The sequence below is a fragment of the Pithys albifrons genome, chromosome 18, assembly GCF_047495875.1.
Source record: "Pithys albifrons albifrons isolate INPA30051 chromosome 18, PitAlb_v1, whole genome shotgun sequence".
NCBI classification, from domain to species: Eukaryota; Metazoa; Chordata; class Aves; order Passeriformes; family Thamnophilidae; genus Pithys; species Pithys albifrons.
In genome coordinates, this window is record NC_092475.1 from 15,346,743 (window position 1) to 15,372,649 (window position 25,907).

Here is a 25,907-nt window from a genome sequence, read left to right on the forward strand (position 1 = left end):
GCTCAGTTTACACCTACACTGTCCCCTCTCTGCTAACACAAGCAAAAAGGCTAATGCTACTTCAAGAGGTGATTCCAGCTCAACAGTAGCACAGCACTCCAAAAGCTCACCTGAAAATGCCCTCTGTCTGTTCCCCTCCCAGGGCCAGCACCTGCTGCGAGAGCTGTGTCTGCACCCAGGGCAGCCTGTGCCCTGGGAACATGTCCTGCTGCCGGAGCATGATCTCCTCCAGGGAGCTGCCGAACAGTGACGGCGTGAGGATGGCGCTCCGGGCGTGTGTGATCTCCTCCACCGTGGGTTTGCGCAGGCCCTGCGGGCAGAGAGGAGCTCAGAGCAGCCATGGCACAGCCACCCCACCGGGAACAGCCACCAGGGCATGGGCAGAACCAGCACAGAGAGCACCCACGCAGGTGGTCAACGTGCCAGCCTCCTGGCAGCATGCTGCAGCCCCCCTTCCTAAAATCAGGAGTTTCTCTGCTCATCAGGCCCAAGAGGAGCAGAGGAGACCACTTTGGAGAGCAGGGATTCTGTTGCTGTGTTTCACACAGTGAGGGGACTGCTCCACCTGCTGTGGGAGGCAGGATTTCTCCGGCCTTGGGGAGGTCAGCAGAGGGCACCTGTGCCCTGGCCTGGCACCAGGTGAGTGCTTGGCCATGCAACAGCTGAAAACCAGCCCTTTGGAGAAGGGAATTCCAGGTATTTCCAACTCCAGGGCAAGCTTTGCTCTGAGAGTGCTAAAACTCTTGGAAAAGCAGGCACTGGGACCTGTTGCTTTGGGCAGCCCCCAATGCTTGAGAGGGGCTGTGAATCTCTGTGGCTGCAGAGCAGAGGAACACATAGCTGGCACGGGGACAACAGGCTGCCCAGCACGGTGGCCTCTGGCAGTGACCCTGCAGCCAAGCGGGAGGCACCACGGGGAGAAGTTCCCACTGAGCCCTTGCAGGGGCAGTGGCAAGGGCTGCAGCTGTGTGCCATGTGTGTCCAGAGGATTCCTGTCTTGCCCCACCAGGGCAGCAGAAGCCTTCACCCCTCCGAGGTATTTCAGACATTTGCTCATTGTACATGAAGTCCAGATGGCAGGGAGGCCCCAGAGGGATTTACAGGAATAAAAGATGACAGCCCTGGCTCAGGGACCTAGAATGGACAGGCTGAGGCCACCTGCCAGCTCACACAGCCATGCACAGAACTGTGCAAGAGGGAAGGGAGGAGGATTTTCAGATAACACTGAGCAGAGGATCCCCTTCACACCAGACATCTCTGCTGTGTGACTGGTTGAACTGGGAATGAAAAACTCTGCAGTAAACCAGCTACAAGACCCAGCCCATGCAAGCTCTCATTGGCAAAGGGAGAATCTTCCCTCACCTAAAGAAACCAAGTGATGGCATCCCTTGCACAGACAGTTTCTCTTATTCTGGAGACAGGTAAATATTGGGTTTGGCTTTGTCCCCAAGGGAGCATCCAGCCACACAGCTGCGAGCACAGCAGGCACTGCTGTCTGCCAGGAGGATGAGTGGCCTGGGCAGCAATCTTGTCCCTCACAGGGACACACACACAGGGACACACTCACAGGGACACACACCCTGAGCAAGCCTTCCCTGCCCACTCTGTCTCCATCTCCCAGCACTGAATCAGTGGTGGCCACTGGAGTGCCCGGCCCAGCTGCCCAGGGCTGGGCAGCAGAGTGCCCCTCGCAGCCCCCAGGCCCTGCAGCCAGGGCCACTGCTCACCTTCTTGCCTCCAGTGACGGCGACTTTCTGGAGTTTCCGGTAGCAGTATTTGGCATAGGTGCTAATGGGCAGACCTGGCGAGAGAGAGGAATGAGTGGTCAGCCCACAGCACCATGTCCCCACCACACCAGAGCCCTGCACGGAGCTCCAGCACAGCAGCTCATGCTGGCACAAGCAGCCCCCTTGATGCACAGCCCTTTGTGTGGCAGGGCAGGGCTGCTGCACCCTTGCACCGAGAGCCCTGAAGCGTCCCTGTCCCAGGGCAGGCAGGGGGAGCGCGAGCTGGGGCTTGGGCTGGAAGAGACTCACCTCCTGAGTCAGGGCTCTGCACCTCCCAGCCCATCCTATAGATCTGCACCTCCCACCCCATCCTGCAGATCTGCAGCTCCCACCCCATCCTGCAGATCTGCAGCTCCCACACAGGAGCCAGTGCCGTCCTGACTCACCCTGGGCACACGCACACCTGAGCCCTGCCCAGTGGCACAGCCAGGGTTAGGTGCCTCATGCACACAGGGCCAGGTATTTGCATCCTGCCAGACCACAGCCACAGAGCACACAACCAGCTTTCTGCCAGGGGAGGTTTCAAAGTGTATTAAACAAATTGTTTACGATTCACGGACTTCAGTTCCTTGGCAAGTGATAGAGGAGCAGCAGAGAAAGGGGTGTGAGGCCAGAGAGGCAGCACCAGTACCAACAGCAACCTCAGGGCTCAAGTAGAGGAGTGGAGAGGTGGCAAGGTCTCATCTTTCCAAGGAGAAGCCTTCCTCATGCTCCTGCCTGGAGCCTCCCCGAGCCCAGCCTTGTACTGTGCAGCTCAGGCATGCTCTGCGAGATGAGGGAAATGGGACACACCAAAGTTTGGGAACTGCACCTCAAAAGCTGCTGCCCTCCACAAGAGTGGCTGCTCTGGCTGTGCTTGGTTCAGTGAAGGCGAGCACAGGCAGGATTCACAGAGCTAATCCCCCCTGACACTGAGAGAAATGTTTGCAGTGACAGAGCACTGATTGCTGTGAGAGCTTTTCCAAAACCGTTGGCCTTTTGTTCTAGTCCAAGTAAAACCCAAACTGCCTGGGTGAATACATCTGCTCTATTTGAGTCCCTGCCAGAACCAAAGCTTGCAGCAGAGTTCAAAATACTTGTGGCTTTGAAAATCTGCATTCTGGTCAGATGCTGCGTGTTTCAGATCAGCCTTTCACACACCCTAAGGCTTAGGTAAGCTGGTTGGGAGCTTGGAGGTCCTCAAATCCCCTCAGTGCAGAAGGAGGACAAGCTCTTCCCAAGCAGAGCAACAATGCCCAGAGGTGAGAGATAGGTTGTTCCCCATTCTCCTCTCAGCCATCAGACAAGCCACAGTCCTTGGCTCCTCGTGATGAAACAAGCACCCCCTGCCTCCACCAATGTGCCTCACAGCTGGAGCAGTCTCTCCCTGCTGCTGGAGCTGTGCCAGAGGAGGCACAACAGCATTCCCATCTCCCACAGCCAATGGGAAGGAAAGCCAGTTATATGAATCTCTCTCTTGGGAATATCTAAAGCAAAATATTCACTGTAAGCAAAACTCCTGCTAATCCCAGGCATGACTTACACTGAGAACATCTGAGGATTAAAGGAAACAAACCTAGTGAGCTGCTCTGTGGTGCTTCCCCATCCCAGGCTAGGGCTTAAGGTGTCAAACGGGAGACACACCCTGAAGTGAAGTGTCACCCTTTCCAGAGGGGAGGGGAAAGAGGCTGGACCATGTCTGCATCCCAGCAATTATGAAGGAGGCAGCACATTCAAAACTAATAATAGGAAATGCTTTCTCACGCTGTAATTAGACCACGAAACCCGTAATCACCCCAAAAGCTTAGCGAGGTTTGCAGAGGAGCTGCTGTCTCGCAGAGCCTGCTGCAGATGTGTGGGCAGCAGACACGTTTGCCTGAAGCCTGTTTCGTGCTTTCCCAGGAAGCTCCCCAGTCCTGGGAACACCCTAAGACATCCAGCACATTCTGCAGCGAGGCCTCCTGCTCAATGTGATGACCAAGCTGCAGCCTCTGACCCAAAGGGGTCTGTTGGGGCCACACGTGAGGCCAACCAAGTTTGAAGCAAGTGAAAAATAGACTTGCTGCATGCATGAGAGGCTGGAGGAGTTACTGTCCACAGACCTGAAAGGCCAAAAAAAGCAGCAAGAGCCCTGAGGAATGGGGTGAGCAGCACTTGCCCTGGTGAGCACAGTGGAATGGCCCCCAGGAGGCACCCCTGCTCCAGGGCAGAAGCCATCTGCCCTGAGACAGGCGTTCCCGGCTCTGGGGCACGTGCAGAGTGGGATAGGCAATGGAAAAATGGAGAGGCCAGGAGGCACACTGAGCTGCAGAGAGGAAAATGAGGGAGAGGAGCAGAACTCAGCTTTAGCCTCAGCTTTTCCAAACCAGCAACCTGACACAACCATCTGCTGCTTTAGAGCACTCAGCCAGAGCCCACTCCTGGCACCAAGCTCTCCACACACAGCCAGGTGTCTCAACACGTGGGCCAGGTACCCACCCCACGCTGTCACAGTTCACACCCCTTGGTGCAGGGCCAGGCAGCTGGGTCTGCACCACCTGCAAAGAGTTAATCCTGAAGGCAATTCCACTTCTGTGAATGCATCAGGAATCCAAGAAATCCAAGATGATCTGTTATTTCCTGTGGTACCACAGTAGCCTCAGGAGGTCAGGAACAGAATACTACTAGCAGCCCACACAGTGAAAAATAGTTTTCAAAGGAGAATATTTTTCCATGTGCCAGTCTATAAACATATGTGAAGAGCATCTTGAAGAATCTCTCCTTTTACAAGTTAAAATCCAGACAGGGTACATGCAGGATCATACCTTCTGGAACAGACAAGAATGCTTTCCTGTCAAAAAAAGTTTTAAAAATGCAGCAAACTCTGCGGATTCAGGACCTGGCTATGGGACACATATTGTAGCACAGGGGAATCTGTCGTCTGGATGTTTCTCTGATTTACCACAGGCTCTTGGACCTCAGCCTGGCATAGCTGGAGCAGGGTGTCAGACCAGGATCCCATCTTCCTGCGGTCTTTAGCACAAGGGTAGGTGCCCCCAAGCAGCCCAGCTGGGCTTGGCACCAGTGGTGCTGCTCTCCTGGCTTAGCTCTGCCCAGGCACCCCCACTTTACGGCACTGTTTTAGCTCCTCTTCCTCAACACCACCAGTGCCTCTTTCTGCATCCCAACAATGCTCTTCCATCACCACTCCCTCTGTGGGAAATGCCATATCCAGCAGCCCAAAGGACCGAATTAGCCAGCAGCCTGCACCTGCCACCAGGATATGAAACAGATACAGAATGTCTGAAAAATGAATATTCCCCTTCCAAAATCTCCTGGCTAACAGCAGGTGGGCAATACTCTGAGGCAGTGCTGCACCTGGACCATTAACCATCAACAGACAGACTTCCCTTCTTTGACTTTCTTCCTAAGCCTCTCCATGCGTGGAATCAGCACAGCACCCTGCTTTGCTGACCCTTCAGTTTCCCTGTGCTCCAGGACAGAGTGCTCTGGAGCTGCTGCCAACCCACAACCAGGCAGCTTCCAGTTCTGCTGCTTTGACAAACAATGACAAATTTTCTTCTTGCTTTGCCCAGGTGACCTGAATCTTCTCTCAGCCCACTGGCCTTCTCCCCTCCTCCAGGTGCAGCTCCTGTGCCATCCCCCTGCCACATCCATCAGCCTCAGAGAGGCCTGGGCAGGACACGTGGGTGGGTACAGCACAACTACAGCCAGCATTGCTTTGCTCTCTGTCCCTTTCCTACAAGCTCCTGACGCTCCATTTGGTTTCTTTCCAAGCACTGTGTACGTGTTACTGGAAATTAATATATGAGCTGCAAAATGTCTTTGCCTCCTCACAACTGCTCCCTGAGGCCCTTCTGCTGCACAGGCAGTCAGGGACCTCTCCCCCATGCTGAACATTTTGCTTCTGGAGACACAATTTTCTCTGCTGCTTGATCCTTCTGTTCCTCACCCTTGCCAGATTCCTCTGCACCTTTCACTTACACAGTCCTGAATAATTTTGTATCAACACTGAGCTGCCAGCTCATGATTCGTCTCCTTGTATAAACCCACAGCCCAGCTTACATTCCTGCAGGATCAGCAGACAATCCTCCTTCTGGAAACACAGCATTTATTTCTACCTATTACTCTTTTGCCTTTCAATGGGTTATTGATGCATGAAAAGATCTCATGCCACCTTCATATTTCGTGTACTCACAGAGAATTCCACTAAAAGATGAAGATTGCAGTGGTAAGTGTGGGAAACTTCAAAATTCTTTGGGTGTATGTTGGATGGTAAATGTTTACTGACCTAAGTGTTTACAAGCCTGTGCACTGAAGGGAGTGTGTGTGCCTGCTTGGGTGGGAAATCACCACTTCAACTCCGTTTTTCACTGGAAGGTTTACATAGATGACTACTTATCCACCATTCAGTTCTGACTGAAGACAGTCCATTTAATTTCCTTATGGATTTCTCTGCTAAATTGCTGCCACATTATCCGTAAGCATCTTCTTATTTCAGAGCCACTAATGAACTTCTCCCAAGAGCCTGGCAGCCCCAGGGATCCCACCACCCCTCACATGTCTGGCAAAAAGGGATGGTGGAACAGAAGCAGATGTTCCAGGCCTGACCTTTCTACCCATCAGCAGATAGAACCTGGCATGTTCCTGCAGGATTTCCCCTCACTTCAGATGAGGTTAGGCCCCAGAAAAAGTCCTCAGAATTATCAGCCACCTGTGAAAGAGCTGGTTTGAGTGAGCTACCAGCCCTGCAGAACAGCTCATCTGTCCCACGGCTCCCAGGCACTGCCAGAGCAGCCTCCTGTGCCACAGAGCAGACGGGGGCCAGGACGGGCAAGAGGAAACAGCCTCAGGTTGTGCCAGGCACATTCAGGCTGGACATAAGGGAAAATTTCTTTACTGCAAGGGTAATCAGGCACTGGAACAGGCTGCCCAGGGCAGAGGTGAAATCTCCATCCCTGGAAGTATTAAAAAAACATGTAGATGTGGCACTTGGGGACATGGTTTAGTGGTGGCCTTGGCAGTGCTGGGGGAACAGTTGGACTCGATGACCTCAGAGGGCTCTTCTAACCTGAATGACCTATGATTGTGTGAAAGGGAACAGTGTGGGTGACCTGCCACCAGAGTCCCAGCTGAGGCCACACACACATGGGTGACTTGCAAGTGCTTCATTCTGGAAACTTGATGAAGTTCCCTGGTATGCCTTTTGCATAACATTTCATATAGTTATATATATTTATATACATATTTATAAATACATATGATAGAAGCAACACAGAATACCCCGAGTTGAAAGGGACCCATAAGGATCACTGAGTCCAGCTAGCAGAGGGGTTTTTTTAATTTTAAATTTACTGTTTGTTTTTAGGTAAGATCTATCTCTATCTTTCTAAGCACACCCCCAGTACATGCAACATAGACAAATAACTGCACAGCATGGTCTGTCCAGCCCACAGGAAGCACACCCTGCACAGAGCCATCTCCATGGAGCTGTCCCATAAAGATGTCTAAGTCCCTCTGAGCACAACCAAAATGAATTTGCAAAGGTTTAAGAATGGGCTGAACTTTCCTGAGCATGACCAGGAAAGGAAAAACACATATTCCTACCAGAAATATAATTCTTCTGTGCAATTTCAGGTCTTTGCTCCGAATCCCATTGGAGACAGAGGAAACAATTAACACTCCCAAGTGCAGGGACTTCAACCCAGGGCCCTCCTCAGCCTTGCAGCTGCCTTGTGACACAAAGTGACACAGTGACACAGCAGGGACACAGGGAAGCCATCAAAGGGAGCACATCTGCCTCCTGGTGTCAGGTAGGGCTTAGGAATGCAGAAACCTGGACTCCAGCTTTCACAGATAAAAACACTGACACCATTTGATAGAAAGTGCTGCCTGCTAGGAATTCACAGGGTTGGCTCAAGTTTCCTGAAAGCAATATAAAAAACTATTGAATAGACTTTGTCCAGCAAGATTTTAGCCAGATGAAGTGTTGCCCTGCAGCCAGCAGTTAAACTGAGCCTGGAGGAAGGCGTGAGATCTCGTTCACTCAGCAGAGATGCCAGTGCCAGCCCTGGGCTGCAGAGCTCATAAAGGGAAGCCAATACTGGAGAGAAGAAGGCAGTGGCCTTCCCCAGGTACAGCATCCTCCCTGAAGGGCCTCAGGTTAGGCAGTGGTTCACAAAATCCATTAACATGACCAAGACAGGATGTTCTCAACACTCTGGCTCATATGGCTTTTAGGACAGGAACATGCTCTAGGAAACTGTGTCAGTTGAATTACAGCCCTGGGTCCGCATCCAAACTAAAATCCCTTTTCTCACACAGCAGTGACTGAAAGGCCACCCACCTGTCCCACATGCAGCCCAGCTGCCACCCCCCTGCTGATCCATGCTGTGGTCAAACCTCATGCACCAGCCACGGACCAGGTAATTTCTCCCAAATCCAGGTCTACGCACTTAAAGAAAGGGCCTGATTTTGAGCAGCGCTCAGAATCCTTGCCTGCCTGAGATCACTGCAGACCTCCCTCTTGGCTCCCTGTACCTGTCTTTACCTTCATCCTCTGTATTTTGCTTCCTCTTTTTCCTGGATTTGGAGTTCTTCTTGTTTTTCAGATCCGCAAGTTCCTTGATGCGCTGGGCAACTGAAATATCAAAAGAGCATTTGGATTAATAATGTGGTATACTAAAATACCAAAGCCTGGACCTGCCCTTAGATGTGGCAGCCAGCCTGACTCCAGCACGAGGAGCTCTGTCTTGGGGAAAGCTCCTGCAGCACAGCCAGTCCCAACACACCCGAGTGAGTGACCCAGAACATCACTCAGCTTCTCCAAATGGCCCAACAGTTTTGCAGCTTATACCTAAATAGATTTGCTGCCTAAATACCAGCAGAAGGAACAATCCCCTCAGATAGCTCAGAGTACTCCTCCTGGCTGCCTGGCCAAGCACAGCTGAAGGGAATGGTTTTGGGGAGAAGTGACAAGAGTACAGGATCCTCATAAAAGCCAAACTGGTGCTGCACACCTGGCAGGTCAGTGAAAGAAACCCACATTAAGGCTACGAGCACAAAACCAGAAGGCAAAGGTTGGCATTGCAGCACTGCTTGCCCCCTGATGCTCCCTCTGCTGGTGCTGGGGCAGAACTCCTGCACCCACCCTGCACACCTGGGGGGCTTCAAAGGCAGGTTAAAGTCCTCACAGAGCAAGTGGAAATAGGTGCTCTGGTTTCTGGCTTCAGACTGGACAAGACACAGTGAGTGTTGCTGAAATAGTGACAATTCAGCAAATAAATACCAATAAATACTCTACAGGCTGGCACTTGGCTTTTGTTATGGTTGTTTTTACTCCACAGTATTGGAGAATATTTGTTGAATGTATGCTGGGCTTGTCCCCAGACTTCTGAAAGGCAGATAAATGGCATCTCTTCACATCAGAAGCCTGCATTTTTCAGGATCCCTGACTGTGCCAAGCCAAGGTCAGTTCCCAGTGTTTGCAATGCTTCCCTTAAAAAGTTAGGTATTAACAATGATCCTTCTTTTTTTTTCCACTTTCAGGAACTTAGAAGACTTTGCTTCTTTACTACTGAGTTACTTACTTAGAAGTAAATATCTTCAGAAAGCCCATAGATGCTCTGCCATTGCTGGGTCCAAATCAGCTCATTTCAGTGCTGATGGATGAGGTGAGCACACTCTGGGCCTGCATTTCCTTGTCAGACATTACTGAGAACTGGAAGGGGATGAGCTGGTGGCACCTTCATCCCACCAAGCAAGGAAGAACTCACCCAATACATTATGCTTTCACTGACAGAGCCCACAGCACTGGCTGGGAACGACCTGTACTTTCAAAACACAGACAAACCTGACTAAGTGGCACAACCCACCAGGATGCTGCTGGGTACAGAGGAGATGTAAGAGGCACTTACTGTTTTCATCACTGTCAAGGTGGCGATAAATGTAACCCTCCAGGTATGACTGAAACTTGGGTGATGGGGAGAAAAAGGCCAGACTGATGGCCATCAGTTCCCAGCCCCATGCCAGGCTCCGGTAGCACATGTTGTCTGTCGTCTGCCGGATCAGCTGTATGTAGAGCTCATCCCGCAGCCCCTGCACGCTCCAGCACTTGGTGACCGTGACCAGCGCCACGTGGTTGCGGTCCATGCGAGTCTGACGGTCTCCCATGTAGCTCTGCACCAGCTTGAACATCTCACACGCCTCCTTTTTGATGGTGCGGTTGCTGGTGATGAGCATTGGCTTTTTGATGGAGCCCCCATTCCAGGACAGCATGTTGGAGAGGGAGATCCTGCGGCGGAAGATGCCCTGCGTGTGCATGTTCAGGTTTTTGGAGGCCCAGTCTGCCATGCTGCTCTGGGAGATGGGCTTCCGCAGGGTGCTGTAAGGGAAGTGGCACCCCACACAGCCCCCACGCTGCCCACTGCCCTCCTGCTTGGGGTCCAGCTCGATGGTCCCGGGCTGCAGAGGACAACACAAGTGTTAAAAGCAGCTTAGGTGACTCCTTACCCTGCTAGGAAAATTATCCACCATGAGTCATGAAGTTATCAGGAACTGCACAGTGGTGAGTCTGTGCAAACAGGACTCGGTGCAGAATTGGTGGGTGACACCTGCGGCTCTGTAGGAGCCTGGCTGGCACAGCCACACATTGATGGTGTCCCTAAGGCAAGGGCTGGGACATGGAGCAACAAGGCCGAGTGTCCAGGCTTGTCCCAGAGCTCATGGGGACAGCCCAGGCAGGAGCTGGGCTGACTCCCAGAGCAACCAAGCACACACAGAGAACGTGTGTTGTCCCCACTCCTCAGCTCTCAGTTCCTGCAGAGCTCCAGGAGTCCAGCAGGCAAATGAAACCAGATCAACATGGCCAGCAGCTGTCAGGAGCTGCCCATGTCTGGACAGCCTCTGCACCAGAAGTGTTGAAATCACATATCTCAGTTCCACCACGATCTTCCTAATGCAAACACCAATGAGACACACCAACAGGACAGAAGCAGCTGAGAGGCACACAGGAGAATGGGCACAGATATTTTGAGGGCAAGACTGTCACCCAGGTAGGATAACTCATGTTTGAGTTGGTGAAGTGAAGAAGACCAGCTGCCATCCCCAGTGCTGCCTGATCCCACCATGGCCTCCTGCCAAACTGGCCCTGGTCCTCAGCAGCTGCAGGGAAGGTGCCAGATGTGACTACAGACCAGGCTTCTGCAGGTACTGCTGCACAGAACTCAGGAACACCCCTGCCACACATTCCCTGTAGTGTTCTCCTGCAGGAAAACCCCACAGGATAGGCACAACCTTCCCCAAATTAAATCAGAATTGCTCACAGTGGTTTTTTTCTTCTCAGAGAACTGGGGACAGCTGCCCCACCCATAGCCTGCACTGACCAAACTCACCACTCCAGGCACAGGTCCACTGATCACAGGTTCACAGAGATCAGCAGCGGAGACAGAGACTTTCTCTCCTCCCAGTCTCTGCACTTTTTACATGCAGCCCTTGCCATCCTTCTTTCCCAGCAATAGCTATGGATGACTACATAACTAGAGCTTTGGTAGTACTGGTCCCAAGAAAACAGTGTGTACTGGCTGCTTGAGAGAAAAGACATTTCTTTTGCCCATACACAATTCTTAGTTTGGGATGGAAGTGGCAGCCTGGGACACACATTTAACTCAAGCACCCAGAAAACTGTTTTAGGAAACAGACTTTTTTGTTAGACTTCAAATGCCCACATAGAGCAGCCAAGAGCTAAAAAGCACATATTTCACTCTGTGTTCTCCAAGGAGATCACTAGCAAGCAGGAAAAAGTCAAACAACATAATCTAGAACTTTTAGGTTTTTAAAGGAAGACAAAAAACATAAGCAGTAAATGTTGGTTTTGCAAGTGAAAAAAGCAAAATCAAACATGCATTTTCCTTCTTTGCAGACCACCTTTAACTTGTGTGCCACACTCTATTCTGCCTACAGTCTGCAGACATCCTGATCTACAGTCAACCCCAAACTACACATTAGTTCTTAGAAGTTTAAGGCAAGTCAGTATTTTCTTCTTAGTATAGAGGAACTGCTGAACTCACAGAGGCTCACACAGTCCAACCCTTCCCTATTTTACACCAACATGTCCCTATATGTGGATGATGGGATTAGCACATATCACATTCCACCAGCTGGGGGCACAATCATTTCTTCTGTTTTTCTACATTGTTTTTTTTTCATCTCTTGAGTTACTCCTCTACCTTCTCACTCTATCCAAATTCAGTCAACACACTGACTAAAAATCCCTGCCTGCCACCTCCACATCCTCAGTCTCCTTCAGTCCAGCTTTCCTGCCCAGGATTGGTTTTCCTCCTATCTCCCTACCTGCTCCTTCAGCACCTTCCTTCTGAGGAGCCACCTCCTCGGACTCTCCCGAGGTTCAGCAGGTTCCAGGTTCTCTCCTCTGCTCTTTTTGAAACTTATCTCTCACATCTCATTCACACAACTCCCCAGCTGTTATCTCTGTACTGACAGCACACAGCCACCTCTGCTGAGCCTGTCCCAGAGCTTCTGCCCACCCTCCTCAGATAATGAGATTCCTTGCCTCTTGGTTCTCCTCCCCGTCAACTCAGGCCCAGCACAGGACATTGCTGATGACTCAAGCCACTCGCTGCCTTACTCTTTGCAACTTCCTCTTCTCCTTACTTGGACTCTTACATTTCTGATTATTTCTGTGAATATTTATTTACTGACTCTTTGCCTTTATCACAACATCCATTTCCTTACATCTTCCACTGTATTCTCCTTTCCCAGATTACCACAAATGAATTATTTTTCTTCATTTTCAAGGCCATTCCCAGCCTATTCCCGACCCACCATCTCCCGCGCATAATCAAGGCATCAAGTCTCAGCTCTCCCTGTCAATGCAATGAGGTGTAACACAGCTGGAAAAGCAGGGAGTGGTTTCACCAAGCCTAAAGAGCCCGTGAAATGAAATTGCTGAACTATTAAAAGTACGTCATGTAAACTTGATCTGGCTCTGTGCCTGAAAAATAGGAAATGCAGGAACATGGCATCAGTTTTCTAAAAGACTTCCAGTGAAAGCAAAATGACAATAGAGTGCACACAGATAAATCTGATAGAGAAGTGTCAGCCTGGCTTCCAGAGAAAATTTACACCTCAGAGATCTGCTGGAGCAACCTGGAATGGTCAAGGAGCTTTGCCAAGTTTCTTTGTGAAATCAGCAAAAAGGAGAAAAGACAGAAGAAATAAACAGTCACTTTTCAGGATGGGGGATGGTCGTCAGCTCTGCCTCATCAAACTGATGCAGAGACTCAGCTGCTCAGCAGGGCCAAAATAACTGGAAGAGTGAGCAAAGAGAAAAAGGGCAAAACCTTCAAAAGATGTAAAACTACCTATGAAGAACCTAAATCTGAACTAAAATCAGGAAGCAGGAGGTTCCCTCAAATACAAATAGGAGAAAAGATGGCAAACTAAATTCTGCAGAAGGGTTGTGTCATAGAGAAAAACTACTCCCCTTGTGCAGGCACACTAATGGCCTTTAAAATAACACTGCTTTTCTAAATGTTTCCATTCGATGCTCAGGAGTTGGGAGAGAGAACAGCATATGAGGAACCATTAGAAAAAGGAGACAAAGAGGATGTGCTCCCTTATGGCCATGCAAATCCTGACACCTGTGTCCTGCACAGCACTGACCCCGGCCATCAAAGAGCACGAAGGACACATGAAGGGCAAGGGCTTCCAGCAAAGACAGGAGTGACAGCAAAGTGATCAGGCAGCAGATTTACCCAAATAACAGAGCACTGCAGAGGGCTCGCTGGACATGAGCCCTCAGCCCTCACAATTCTCCCTCCTCTCCCACCACTGGCCTGGAATGAGGCCTCCATCTGCCATGCTGTGCAGCTTTGTGACCTGTTTGCTGTTTTGCAGGCACAGCCATGTTTTGCCCGCAGCACACACCCAGACCCAAACCCTCCCCAGGAGAGCCCCTGCGCCACGACAGCCCCGCAGAGCCCCCCAGCCCAGTGCGGCGCCGGCAGCGAGGTACCTGCGAGGAGAGGCGTGTGGCGTCCAATGAAGCCAGGCTCGTTTGGCTGGTCACATTCTTCTCTAAGGAGTCAATTTTCTCAAAAGTCCTCTTCTGCCTCATTGTGTCCTGAGGAGCAGCTGCATCGCTGGGAAAGCCTTCCCTCATCTCCAGCCCCTGTCTGTACAGAGACCTGTTGCTGGCTGAGACATCGTCCCTGGAGCTGTGGCTGATGCACTTCTTCAGGTGGTCAGACTGGAATCTGACCTTGCTGCTCTCTGCTGGGACGCTGCTCTCCAGGCTCTCAGCATCCAGGCTGGCCTTGCTGCCCCTGCAAGCTGCTGACCTGCCCACCACCACACGCATCTCCGCGATCACTTTATCATTGAGGGCTGTGAGCTCACTGCTGCTGCCCACAGAGCCGGGTCTTACTTGACCTGCTCCTTGCCTTCTTCCTTTCCTTTTTCTCAAGCTGGGAGAAGGGCCAGTTGAATAACCAGAGTCCTGATGGCTTACACCGGTTGGGTACTCCTGAGTCTGCAGGCTGTTCTGCCGACTGTGGTGGAGCTCCATGTTCTTGAGGACATTGGCTTCCAAGATCCTCCAGGACTGCTTGAAGCTGTCCTTTGAAGCAAGCTGACCAGGCAGTTTAGTGGAGGAATCAGCTGTCGCAGCAGAAGAGTGGGAGAGTTTGGCAGATTGGTCAACATTGACCATATGTTTTATGTATTCCCTGCCGGCTGGGCTGTATTCAGTGGAAGAGGGATTTCTTGCATGCTTATTTGCAGCCTGTTGCTGTTGCAAACTGGGATGCTGCAATAATTTGGTTGGTTGCAGCTGCTTTTTTAAGCTATTGTTTGGTGACCTTGATGAAGACATCCCACTCACCGCAATGCTTTCTGTGTCCATATCCACTGGTGGCTCGTCATAAATTGGTGACTCCAGAGATGGCTCATCATATATCGGTGCAGGGGAGGCATACTTGGGGGATGCAGGCTGGGGGGTCCCTGTCCGGCTCCTTGGAGGGGTTTGAGATGTTGGACCATTCATCAGTACCAGGCAAAACCCACCATTCTCCGTCTTTTTGATCTGCATAGATTGCTTTGTTTCTCCTGCAGGCGTTTGCTTTGTGGCTCCAGGGCTTTGGGATGCGGATTGAGGCTGAGCATATATAGCTGGTTTCGGAAGAGATTTTGGGCTGTTGGGCTCTGGAGCACTCTGCAGCTGAAGTGAACTGTTTGAAAAGCTCTGTATCTGCCTCAGACTGTTCACTTTGACCAACATGGCTGCTTTCGTGCCTGGCAGAGGCTGCCACTGGGTAGGAGTCTCCCTAAAAGAAGAGATACAAATGCAGGCACTTATTTAAGAATTATATTAAATGAAGTTCCCTCTAAATCTACACAAATACCAGATTGTTACTCTCAAAGTGCCTGAAGATTCCCTAGCCTATTACATCAGCATGTTATTTTTTCCTGGAAATCCCCCTTCCTGAAACAGCAAACCATTGTTGTTACATATGATAAATTTCTGAGTCATGAACAGTAGAACAACAAGATGAAATGAGTTCACATCATATTATAATCTGTCCAGTATCAGCAGCACTGAGATAGGCTACAACCTCCACTTCCCAAGGCTCAGCAGCCAGCATGGCACCCAGGACCACCAGCTGGAGACCAGCAAATTATTCTGGACCGTTCAAGCATTAAGTTGGAAAACAATCCCAAGTACCTGCCTTCAGATTATCCAACTATGTTGACAGTCCTTCCAGACCACGCTATTTCTTTAAGTTTTCAGATGTATGTTTATTTTGCAGAAAAACCTAGAAGGTCTATGGGAAGTGCACAGAGGTGGCCATCCTCAGCTCACAGGATGTTTCACACCCCCACACCACATGCCAAGTCTCCTCCCAATCCTGATGCACTAGATCTGGTTCCCTTGGCCAAACTGGGTGGCCCTGCTCAGCTCCCATGGCTGTGACAGCCTCCTCTGCCCCGCGGTGGTACCCAGGATCCACCAAAGCCCAACATGCCCACTGCAGCATCTCGGTCTCAGGGCACTTTCTGCAGCAGAACAACAGTATGCTGGCAGGCTGTGGCCACAGCCAGTCTGTGTTTGTGAACTCTGAGGAAAAGGGAAGGGAAAAGATCTTAACCAGCCTGGGATTCCAGGTTGTCAAAGGCAACACTGTCCCTGGGCAGGTCTCCTTGAATCTGGCTCCATTTTGTTCCCCACCTCCATGTACCTGCAACCAGCCATCACTGAGTGTGTCCTGAGGGCATGCTGCATGTGTCCCACCTGTGACAGGAAATGTTCTAACATCTTCACAACCATTTTGCTCTGTTTGAACCTTGACCTCACTGCTCCCCACCCCACACTGCTGACCTGTCCTCCATGGGCCCTGCGTGGGCAGACAGACCCACCTCTGCTGCACGTCCAGAGCTGCCTCCCACCAATGTTGCCCCTCTTGTGCCTGCCCTGCCAAGTCCTAAGATACCTGGACACCCCGACCCTCTTGCACTTTGCTCCTGCTCTCCACAGCCCTTTCACCTGGCCAGGTCCCAGCCCCCCCTCAGCACAGCTTCCCTGGGGTGCTCGGCCATCCTCCCGCCATGGCGATCCCACCAGTGCACTGTGGGGGGGTACTATTTCACCAGCTCTGCCCCAGTTACTTGCCCTACACATCCTCTGCCCCACACCCAATGTCCCACATCTGCTCCCAATCACTGCCCTCCTCAGGGGGTGCTGTGCCCCTTCCCCATCCACTGCTTACCATGCTTTTGGCGAAACATGCTCTCTGATGGCACTGCGCTGCTTCAAATCCCACCCTGGCACCGAGAGAGGTGTGGCGAGGCTGGCACTGCCCTGCCACGGGTGCAGTGCTGACCCCTGGCCAGGGTCCAAAGGGCCCCCCACCCTCGGGCTGCAATGTGCTGCACTTCCCCTTGGAAGGGCTGGCTCCTTTCCCACCAGAGAGCCCACACAGCTCTGTTGTGCAACTATCCAGGTAACCAGAGAAGACTGAGAAAGGACTGCTCCCCCCACCTTGTACCCTGGGGTCCCTGTTGCCCTGGGACCTTCCAAGCATCTCCCACTAAAGCATGAAGGGGTTTATTTTTTAAAGCAGCTCCTGACACTACTTCAAGACAGAGCTACCACCGCCACGAGGAAGGCCTGCCCTCAGTCACCACCTTCTGCTCAGAGTATCACAGTCCAGTACTGACCTGAGCCCTGTCCCAAAAGCAGGTTGGGAAACACATGGGAATTGAGGTTTTGCCTCTCTCCCTCTGGCCACGCTGCCATCAAGCACAGCCTCTGCTCTCCCATTCTCTCAGTGGCTTGTCCTCTGCATGCCTCTTCCTGGGACACAATGCCTGGAGCAGGGGGGTGGGTGCCAGTGGTGCCAAGTGAGGATGTGGGCAGGGAATAGCCAGCAGTAACAGCAGGATTGGATGGCATTTGTGAGGATGTGCAGCCCCAAAACCCATCAGGCATCCCTCCCTGGGGGACACAGGGTCTGCTGCTCTCACCAGTGTCTCTCCTGTGTGAGGCCAAGCCCAGTCACAAACACAAGCTGAAGATCTGGCTGTTCCTCGAAGAGCTTCTGGACTAACAGGAAGAACCAGAGCAGCCACACTCAGGAGGCTTTTAAATCAGTATTTTTGACACCCCCATGGCTGTACCAGCAGCTCATTTCATGGCACAGAAGAAAGACTGTCAAACAGCAAGCAGGCCAAGCCACCCATGAGCTCCTGACTCAGCAGGCAGGCCAAGGGTGAGAGACCAGGAGGGATCAACCCTCCAGCCAGAGCAGCACTGTGTCTGAACAGCACTACCCAGTCTCTGCATCATGGGGCAGCATAGCTGTACCCCTGAGAGACAGGTGTGTCCCCAGCCTTACAAGAGCCCCAGCTGGGGCAGGGCTGGCAGACCAACCTGCACTCCATGGGAAGGCACTGGGCCCCACATGCCACGAGCCACCTCCTCAGGTTTGCCCTCTCTCTGACTGGCAGCACGGCATGCCCAACCAGCTCTGCACAGCTCACCCATCCAATCACCCCAGGCTTGGCAGACCCACCCCTGTGAGGCACAGCACGACAGTCAGACCTGTCACCTTGTGCAGGCTCACCGTGTGCGGGTACCCCTGTGTTGTAGTTTGGGATTATTATGTAAATTCTCTCCCCTGCCACTAACTGCCCATGCCAGCAGTTAACAAAAAGAAGTAGTTAACCGCTGATCACTTGGATGGGGGCAGGTTTGTCTCTTTTGTTTTTGGGGACATCTTTCCATTCTTAGCTCGGTGGACGCGGGAGCGGTGGCTGCCGAGGAGGGAAGCTGCTCTGCTGGCTACGGCTACGGCTTCTGGCTGAGATGCTGTTTTTTTCTCCTCGCCGCGGCTGTTTCTCCTGGTTCCTGCATCTGGGATCCCCGCCTCTGTTCCAGTCTGACCACCGCCTGCACCGTCACGGCCTGCCCGCCCCGGTTGGGGCAGTGACCCGAGAGAGAGAGGTGTGCAGCTGCTTTTGCAGGACACGTGGTGGTTCCCCACTTTCAGCTTTCTTTTTCCTTCATCTGGGACAAGAGACACAGAGTTCATCTGGGAGCTCACCACTCGTCTGTCTCGCTGGAGAGGGACTGGGAACTACTGGGAACTCACTCCGCAGCCAGCCGGGCTGTGACATTGACACTGCTTAAGTATAACTTTCCTCCCGGAGAAAAACCTGCTGGGTTTTGTTGTTTGGTTTTTTCCTCTCTCTTGTGGTGTTGGGGAAGCGGTTTGCACGAGTCTGTCTACATATATATATATATATATACATATATATATATATATATCAGTTAAGAACAGTTATCCTCCTTATATTAAATTCCTTTTTTCTTAAATTTGATAAAGAGTGGCGTGATTATTGTGGAGGAGGCCCCCTCCCCCGCTTGTGGGTAAACATTTTGGTTTTTCCCCTCAAACCAAGACACCCTGGCTTTGGCAGTGCCTGCTCTGGTGCCCACCAAACCCGCAGTGACCCAGAGCAACAGGATCTCTGCCTGGAGCGCTGGCACCGCCTCACTCAGCCTGGAGCCACAGGGAGGAGCCTCTCCCTGCCCACACACCAGGCACTGGCACCATCTCCTGTCCCATCTGTCCCAGTTCACACCTACACAGCAGCACTGGGCACATCCCAATTGGTCCTCACTCAGGTGTGGGGCTGGGCACCTGCACAGCACCCCCAGCCTGGCCACCAGGGATGGGTTCCTGCTCCAGCATGGAATTATGACATCAGAGTCCTGTGGGACCAATTGGCAACAACCTCTGCCTCTGCTCCATGAAAAAGAGCAAAGCCTAGATTTTAGCTCTCAGATGAGCAATGAGGTATCCGATGTGAAAAAGAAAAGGGGATGCTGTGCTCATGGGCCCCCTCACAGGCAAGCTGCCTACCTGTGACCCCATGCCAGCCTGAGGGCAACAGGCACACCGAAGCATGACAGCTCCTCACTGCCCAGAGTCCCTTTGTCAGGCTGGGAGGAAGCTGACCCTTGCCTTGGGCTTTCCCAGGATGGGAGGATGTGGTGAGTGGGGCCTCAGCACAGAACTGGCCACATGGGTGGAACACGGAGGGGAGCAGCAGGAGGTCTGCCCTGCTGGCACAGGGCTCTCTCTGCAGCTGTCCTGAGCCCAGCTGGCAGGACAGCAGGACAAGCTGGACAGTCAGCCACAGAGGGCAATGAGTAAGCAGTTCTGCCACAAACAGCAGCCTCCTCACAGCAGGATTTTGGCACTTTCAGTCCACACCCTGACACATTTCCTCCTTCAGGTCTGGAGAAAAGGGCACCTTGGGACCAAGCTCACCCTGGAGCGGGCAAAGCCCAACATCCAGGGCACCCACTGACACTGCTCTTCTCAAGGAACAGCACAAACACTCGGGGCTGTGACAGCTGTGCTGCCATGGACACTGGTAAGAGGCAAAGCACCCAGGTGCCCTGTGCTGGGGCCAGGCTGGGCCAGGCATCAGGTGGGCTTGGCTCCAGGAGGGCTGTTGGGCAACAGCCCTGGGATCTGTTGCAGCTCATGCAGGGTGAGGGGCAAAGGTGCAGTCAGAGGCAAGGAAGAGGAAAGCAAGCAAGTCCACTGTGCCACTGCTCCTTCCTGGCTGCGACTCAAGATGCTGGGACTGGTCCAGGCATCCACTGGGTCTTGGTACCTCCCCAGGGCACCCCAATGCCCACTGTCTGCCCACTCTGACTTCAAGGAGAGGATAATGCACCCAGGAGCTATGCATTCAGGACTCAGGCCACCTGTGCCACAGCAGTGTCCTTGCAGGGTTCTGCTGGGGGTGGTGTCTCACAGGGCCAGAGCACACAGGGAAGCTGTGCCTCTGCCAAGCCACCAACAGCCACCACACTGACCACGAGGTTTGTAAGTAAATAGGATGGAAAAGGGAAACTTCTAAATGTGCTGTACCCCACCTGGCCTGTCGGTCACATCCTGGACACACCATGCCATTTCCAGCCTCTTTGGCTGCCAGAGATGAGAGGAAAGCGGCACCATCACAGAGAAGACAAGGCTTTTTTGAAAGAACCATTTCCACAGCCATGAACAATCTCTTGGGGCCATGTCTGGATTCAGCTTCCTTCAACTCCCTCCCCAGGCTGCTGAAAAGACCAAGCAGAGGAGAAAGAGACTTCCTGACTTCCCAGCACCAAGAGAGGTTAAGCCTTGTCCTTCTGAACAGTGAAAGCCCTGACAGAAAGCAAAGCCAACAGTGCAGAAGTATCCCAACACAGGCTCTCAGCTGTGCTCTTCAGCCCCCAGCAGCAGAGTCCCTGAGGAGTCCCCAGGGACTGTTCCCTGTGAGGAATGCTTTCAAGCAGCTCCAACATAAACACCCTAACCTGGCGCTGGTTTTCCCAGCCCGCACCCAGCTCCAGCAGGCCCAGCACATCCGGCAGCTCTTCTCAGGCTCCAGAGCTCCATTGTTTGCTTTTTTCCTCCCAGAAGCCTGGATAAAAGATCCCACACCTCAGCTCTGCCCTTCCTAGCAGTCGTTTTTCTCGTGCTGTGCCAGAGCTGAGTGGCCAGGGATGTTTGTATTCCAGCACCCACCGTAGGCAGAGCTGTGTCCCACCCAAACCCAGCCTGCACAGTTCTGATAGCTCTGCAGACACGTGCAGAGCACGTTGTGTTTGCACACCCTACCTCAACGCTGGCAGCACAGGAAGGAAACAAACCTGTATGAGTGATCCTGATAGTGTTTCTTGCCTGGTTATGAAGAACTTAACACTGGCACTACCTGTGCTGTGCCACAAGAAATGTGAGCCTGTGATAAGTCAAACCAGACTAAGGGGCACTGTTATTACAAGGAGAACCTCAGAAACAGCACTCTCAAATAATCCCTGATGCTGGAAGGACCAGAGGAAGAGGAGGAAAGGGGGTGGTCGGCATGGACAGCAGGGCTGGGGACAGCAGAGCCCACTCCCAGTCCTGACCAGCAGTGTGCCCAGATGCTGTAAACCAGCACACAGGCTCCACTCCCAGCCAGACTGTCTTCTTCAGGCTTTGACACTCTGCCATGCTCAGCCCTTTCTGACCCATTGCCTTGAGAAGTTCTGGCAAACCTGAGAACGGCTGCAGTGGCTCAGAGGACACTTGCAAAATGCTGCATTCAGCCCCAGGCTGGTCTCATGGTCCCCAAGAGAACATGTCCATCCTTTGCAGAGTTCTTCAGTGTGTGAAAGGATAATCTCGGCAATTCCTCCCCTGAAGAGAGCCCATCTTCCTTCCCACTAGGACTCCAAGAGCTCAGGAAGGGTCTGGAGCTGTGAGGGAAGTGCTGTCTGCTATCCTTGTTGGGCAGGGGAGAAAGCAGAGCCAGTGCTGGGCTGGGCAGCACAGGAAGCACAGCTGAAAACCAACATGGGAACAAGGGCACAGGCAGGGAAGCTTCTCCAGGAGCTCCAGTGATGGCTAAAGGCAGCAGTGTCTCCCCCACAGCAAGAAGCTGCCATTTCCCAGGGAAGGGGGACTGAGACCCCTGTGCAGCCTGGGGGAATCAAAGGCCAATGTCCAGAGAAGGCTGCTTCGAGCTAGTGTGCTTAAGAGAGCTGGAAGAGCAGCAGCAAGTGGTGGGGCAGTGAGGGAGGGGTGGGATGGGCATGGAGACAGAGGAAATGGGCACCAAAGTGTGGGTGCAGCTCCTGCCTGTCTGGGGAGCATCTGTTCTGCTCAAGGCTGCCAAGAGCATACAGAGGGTTTGGCAGCACTGGGATGTGGCACTGGGCACAGCAAATTCAGCAGTGCTGATAAAGGGCTCCAGAGAGGAAAGGTGGTAAAGAACAGTCTACTAAAAGAAGAAAAAAACCAACCACAAAGCATTACTGAAAAAAGGACAAAATCCCTTCCCCCAGATCTCTGTGGCATGTGCTTGCAGGAGGCCCCTCTTGGGGACTGTATGGCCAAACTGGAACGCAGATTTGGGAAGGGCTCTCCCCACATGGGTGTGCTCTTCCAGCCTGCGCAGTGGATGTTTTAGGTGAGGCTCAGCGTGCGCAGAACTGGCCCCACCGTTTAAGTCCTAAGGTCCATCTGCCACAGCTGAGCACGAGCTCGGACAGTGACAGTGAAATCCTCAGGACTGTCACAGCACCCGGTACTAACCGGGGCTGACCCTGCTGAGCATCCGAGATCTGACGGGATCGGATGGCAGGGAGGCATTGAACTGCCTGGTATGGTCTCCGCTGAGACTCGAACTCATGACCTTGTGATACAGAATCTGGAGTGCTCACCATTACACCATGGGACCGCCCTACTACACTGGTCTCTTCTGGCCTCTCCATCCATCACAAGATGACAAACACAAAGGAAAGAAAAACAGTATCTTTTGTGCTGGCATTAAGGACAAAAGTGAAGCTGTCTTGGGTGCAGGTACCTATAAAGATGTCAAATGCTACCAACAGCACTCAACAAGCTCACCCTCTGTTTATGCAGCTGCATCCCTCCAAGGGGAGGAAGAGGGCATGCTTGAGTTTGTCTTTGGAGAATGACGCACACAACAGAACTGATGAGCTCAGTGTGCTTAAGCTGTTGGTATACCAGACATCCCAGCAATGGCATTACATCCCCCGGGGACACTTGCTTGTGGCTCAGCTTTTGCTCCCTCTTTTACAAGCCAGCAAAAGGTAAGAAATCTCTCCTCAGGTGTCAGCCTTAGGTAGGGAAATCGATCCCTGTGCATAACCAGACGTGCAACCCCCACTCATGCAGCAGAGATAACACTGGGCAGACGTGCATGGGAACAGTGCTCAGTCTCCACTTGCAAGAAAGCAGCTTCCACAGACAAATACTGTTGGCTTACTGGTGTGAGGATCTGAAAGAGTCTCGTATGTCCAAACAGCCTGTTAGCTCCCAAGTGAGCTGCCACTTACTCCTTTTCCAGTACTTGCCCTTCAGAGTTTGTTTCAGGCTCAAAGTGTCTCAGGATTGCTGCACAAACCTGAGTTAGAGATGGAGAAAGGGAAGATTCCTTCCCACACCCCTTCCTTGCAGGAGAACTGGCAGTGATGGTGATGCTGCCTGGCTGGCAAGGAAAGCTAAAGCAAACCCATGCTCATATTGCATCACCCCTTATCCTCCTGTAAGAGGGGACTTATGTGAAGTCTGCCCTACTAAGAGGGCTGGAGAGCTGAGAGATGGGTCACACCTGACATCTCTTCTCCCTTGAGGCACAGCAACTCCCCATATCAAAGCAGAAGCAGCCACGTTCCCTCCTGAGAGACTGAGTCAGGAATACTTTGGATTCTGTGGAGCCCAGGGTATCTTACACCCTGTTAGGGCTCTTGCACTCACTTCCCCAGGAAACACATAGTTTTGGCAGTGCCTGTCCTGGCTGTCACAGAGTGCCAGTTTGCAGAGGGACAAGAAGGGGAAGCCAGTCATCTCATGGCAAATCCCATGTTCCAGTGGCTCAACTGTGAACACTGGGAGTGACCTGAGGGAAGTGGGAGCTACTCAGGTTCAGCTTAAGGCATTACTTACTGGATTTCTCCTGGCAGGGCAAGGATCATTCTCGGGATGGATCTGAAGCTCTGAGGGGTTGCTCCTGGTGCAGGAGGTACTGGGAGCATTATGGGCACCAGTAAAGCTCTGGGCTCTTTCTGGTGCACTTCATGTGCTTCACCAGTGTCTCCCAGTCACTAAGATCAGCATTGAATGAACACAGGAGCATCTTTCAGGGAGCAGAAGACACACGATAGGCCTCACTTCAGGGTGCATAAACAGCAGAAGTGCCATCCTATGTGGTTTTCATCATCTTGGCTTTTTTCTTCTCTCTTTGCCTGCACCAGGCACACAGAGAGGCAGCCTTGATCCACAAGGCTGTGCTGCCCAGAGCCAGGACAAGGCCCCCTGGCACAGATGGCAGGAGTGTCAGGATCACCCTGGCACTGCTCTCGCCCTCGGGTGAGCCACTTTCCAGCATGACCAAACTTCCCCTGCTGCACGGCCCCCCCAGCTGTGAGTACCACATTCTCCAGGGCAGGATGATGCCCAGACAGGGCAGGAGGGAGGCAGGGCAGCCCCCAACAGTGTCCCAGGTGGAGGGGCTACCCTGACAGAGATTGGGGAGGGGATGCTTTGTGCAGCTGAAGCTGCCATTGTTTCAATACAATGAAATGCCCCAATTGCAGTCAGATGAATTTGAGTGTAAAAAAATCTTAGTTAAACAAAATAGCATCTCGTTACTGTTCTTTCTTTTCAGGCTTGATGTGACCCAATAACTGTGTCCAGGAGCTCTGTACTTGCCATCCCCACCTCATTCTCTGCTGTAAGAACATGTCAGCAGCTGAGCAAGTGCGGAAGGAAAGAGCCAGAGCAGCCAGGCTCACCTGCACCCCACAGCAACCTGACCCCTGGCACAGCAGCAGAGCCATCCCAACAAACCCTGCTGTGAGATTTCGACAGAGCTCTTGTCACTGCTCAACAGTCATACCTGTCCCCTCTCCTTCTGCCTAGCACAAAGAGTGATGATTATCTTTTGATGTGTGTTTTTATGGTCTCTCACGCAAACAGGGCCTGGCCCAGCCAGGGATGTTCAAGCAGTACCACAGTGGCGGAAGCAGACAGCTTTACCCTGGGAAGAGGCAGGCACACAGCAGTGATCAGGTCCTGCCAGCACTCTGCCCCAGCACAGCACCCTCCTGGGGTGGCACAGCACCCTCCTGGGGCAGCACAGCACCCTTCTGGGGCAGCACTCTGCCTCAGCACAGCACCCTCCTGGGGCGGCACAGCACCCTCATGGGCTGGCACAGACTCCTCCTGGGGCAGCACAGCACCCTCCTGGGGCAGCACTTTGCCCCAGCACAGCACCCTCATGGGGCAGCACAGCACCCTCATGGGATGGCACAGCCTACCACCTGCCCGACAGGCCCTGCCTGGCAGCTGGAGCCACTCATCAGGTATTAACACAGAAGGCTGACACTCTCCGTACCTGCCGGGGTCTTTCCTCTTCTCTGCCACACAGTCCCACCTGCCCTTTTCCGTGTCCTGCAGGAGGGCCATGGGGACAGGGGTGCTCCTGCCGTCACTGCTGGCGCTGCCGCGGTGCTGCCGGCCGCAGTCGGGCTGGGAGCTGCGCTTCATGGCCTGCAGCTGTGCCAGGGGCACGATGTCGCAGCCCTGCGGCCGGTGCCACACCGTCTGCCGTGTGATGGCATTGTAGTAGTAGAAGCGGTTGTTGTTCTGGTCGAAGAGCTCCCACCACTGCTTCTGGTCCGACTGGCGCACCTTCAGGTTGGGAGGGGGCTCCCAGCCACACTCCCCAGTGGTCAGGTTGACATACATGCGCTCCTGGGAGCGGGGCTCGATGATCTCCACCCAGTCTGAGCTGCAGGGACACAAGAGCCGCGTTAGTCTGGGCCAGAGGCACAGCACAAACGGGTTGGTTGTCTGTGAGTCCTCCAGAGCTGCTGCCACCGGGCCAGGCAGCCTGACTGCAGATCAAAGCATTGCTCAGGGCCATTCAGCAAGCTCAGGAGAAGCCAGGGGAAGGGTTTGAGATGGGGCTCAGACAAAAGAGCAGATCTTTGGCACAGGGAAGGGGAGAGCACCTCCCTCAGCCTGGACCTGACAAGCCCAAGGGGCAGGG

At 52.8% G+C, this 25,907-nt stretch overlaps 1 protein-coding gene across 1 annotated transcript in view; it reads right to left on the minus strand.

Moving 5' to 3' along the window:
- The window catches only part of ARHGAP39 (Rho GTPase activating protein 39), a 65,177-nt gene that overhangs the window by 7,271 nt on the left and 31,999 nt on the right, over positions 1–25,907 (minus strand). The window contains exons 2-7 of the mRNA XM_071572784.1: positions 25,251–25,646; positions 13,801–15,109; positions 9,683–10,229; positions 8,317–8,406; positions 1,728–1,801; positions 111–310 (exon numbers count right to left, since the gene is read on the minus strand). Of these exons, the coding sequence (XP_071428885.1) occupies positions 111–310; positions 1,728–1,801; positions 8,317–8,406; positions 9,683–10,229; positions 13,801–15,109; positions 25,251–25,646 (2,616 nt within the window). The remainder of the gene's footprint in view (positions 1–110; positions 311–1,727; positions 1,802–8,316; positions 8,407–9,682; positions 10,230–13,800; positions 15,110–25,250; positions 25,647–25,907) is intronic.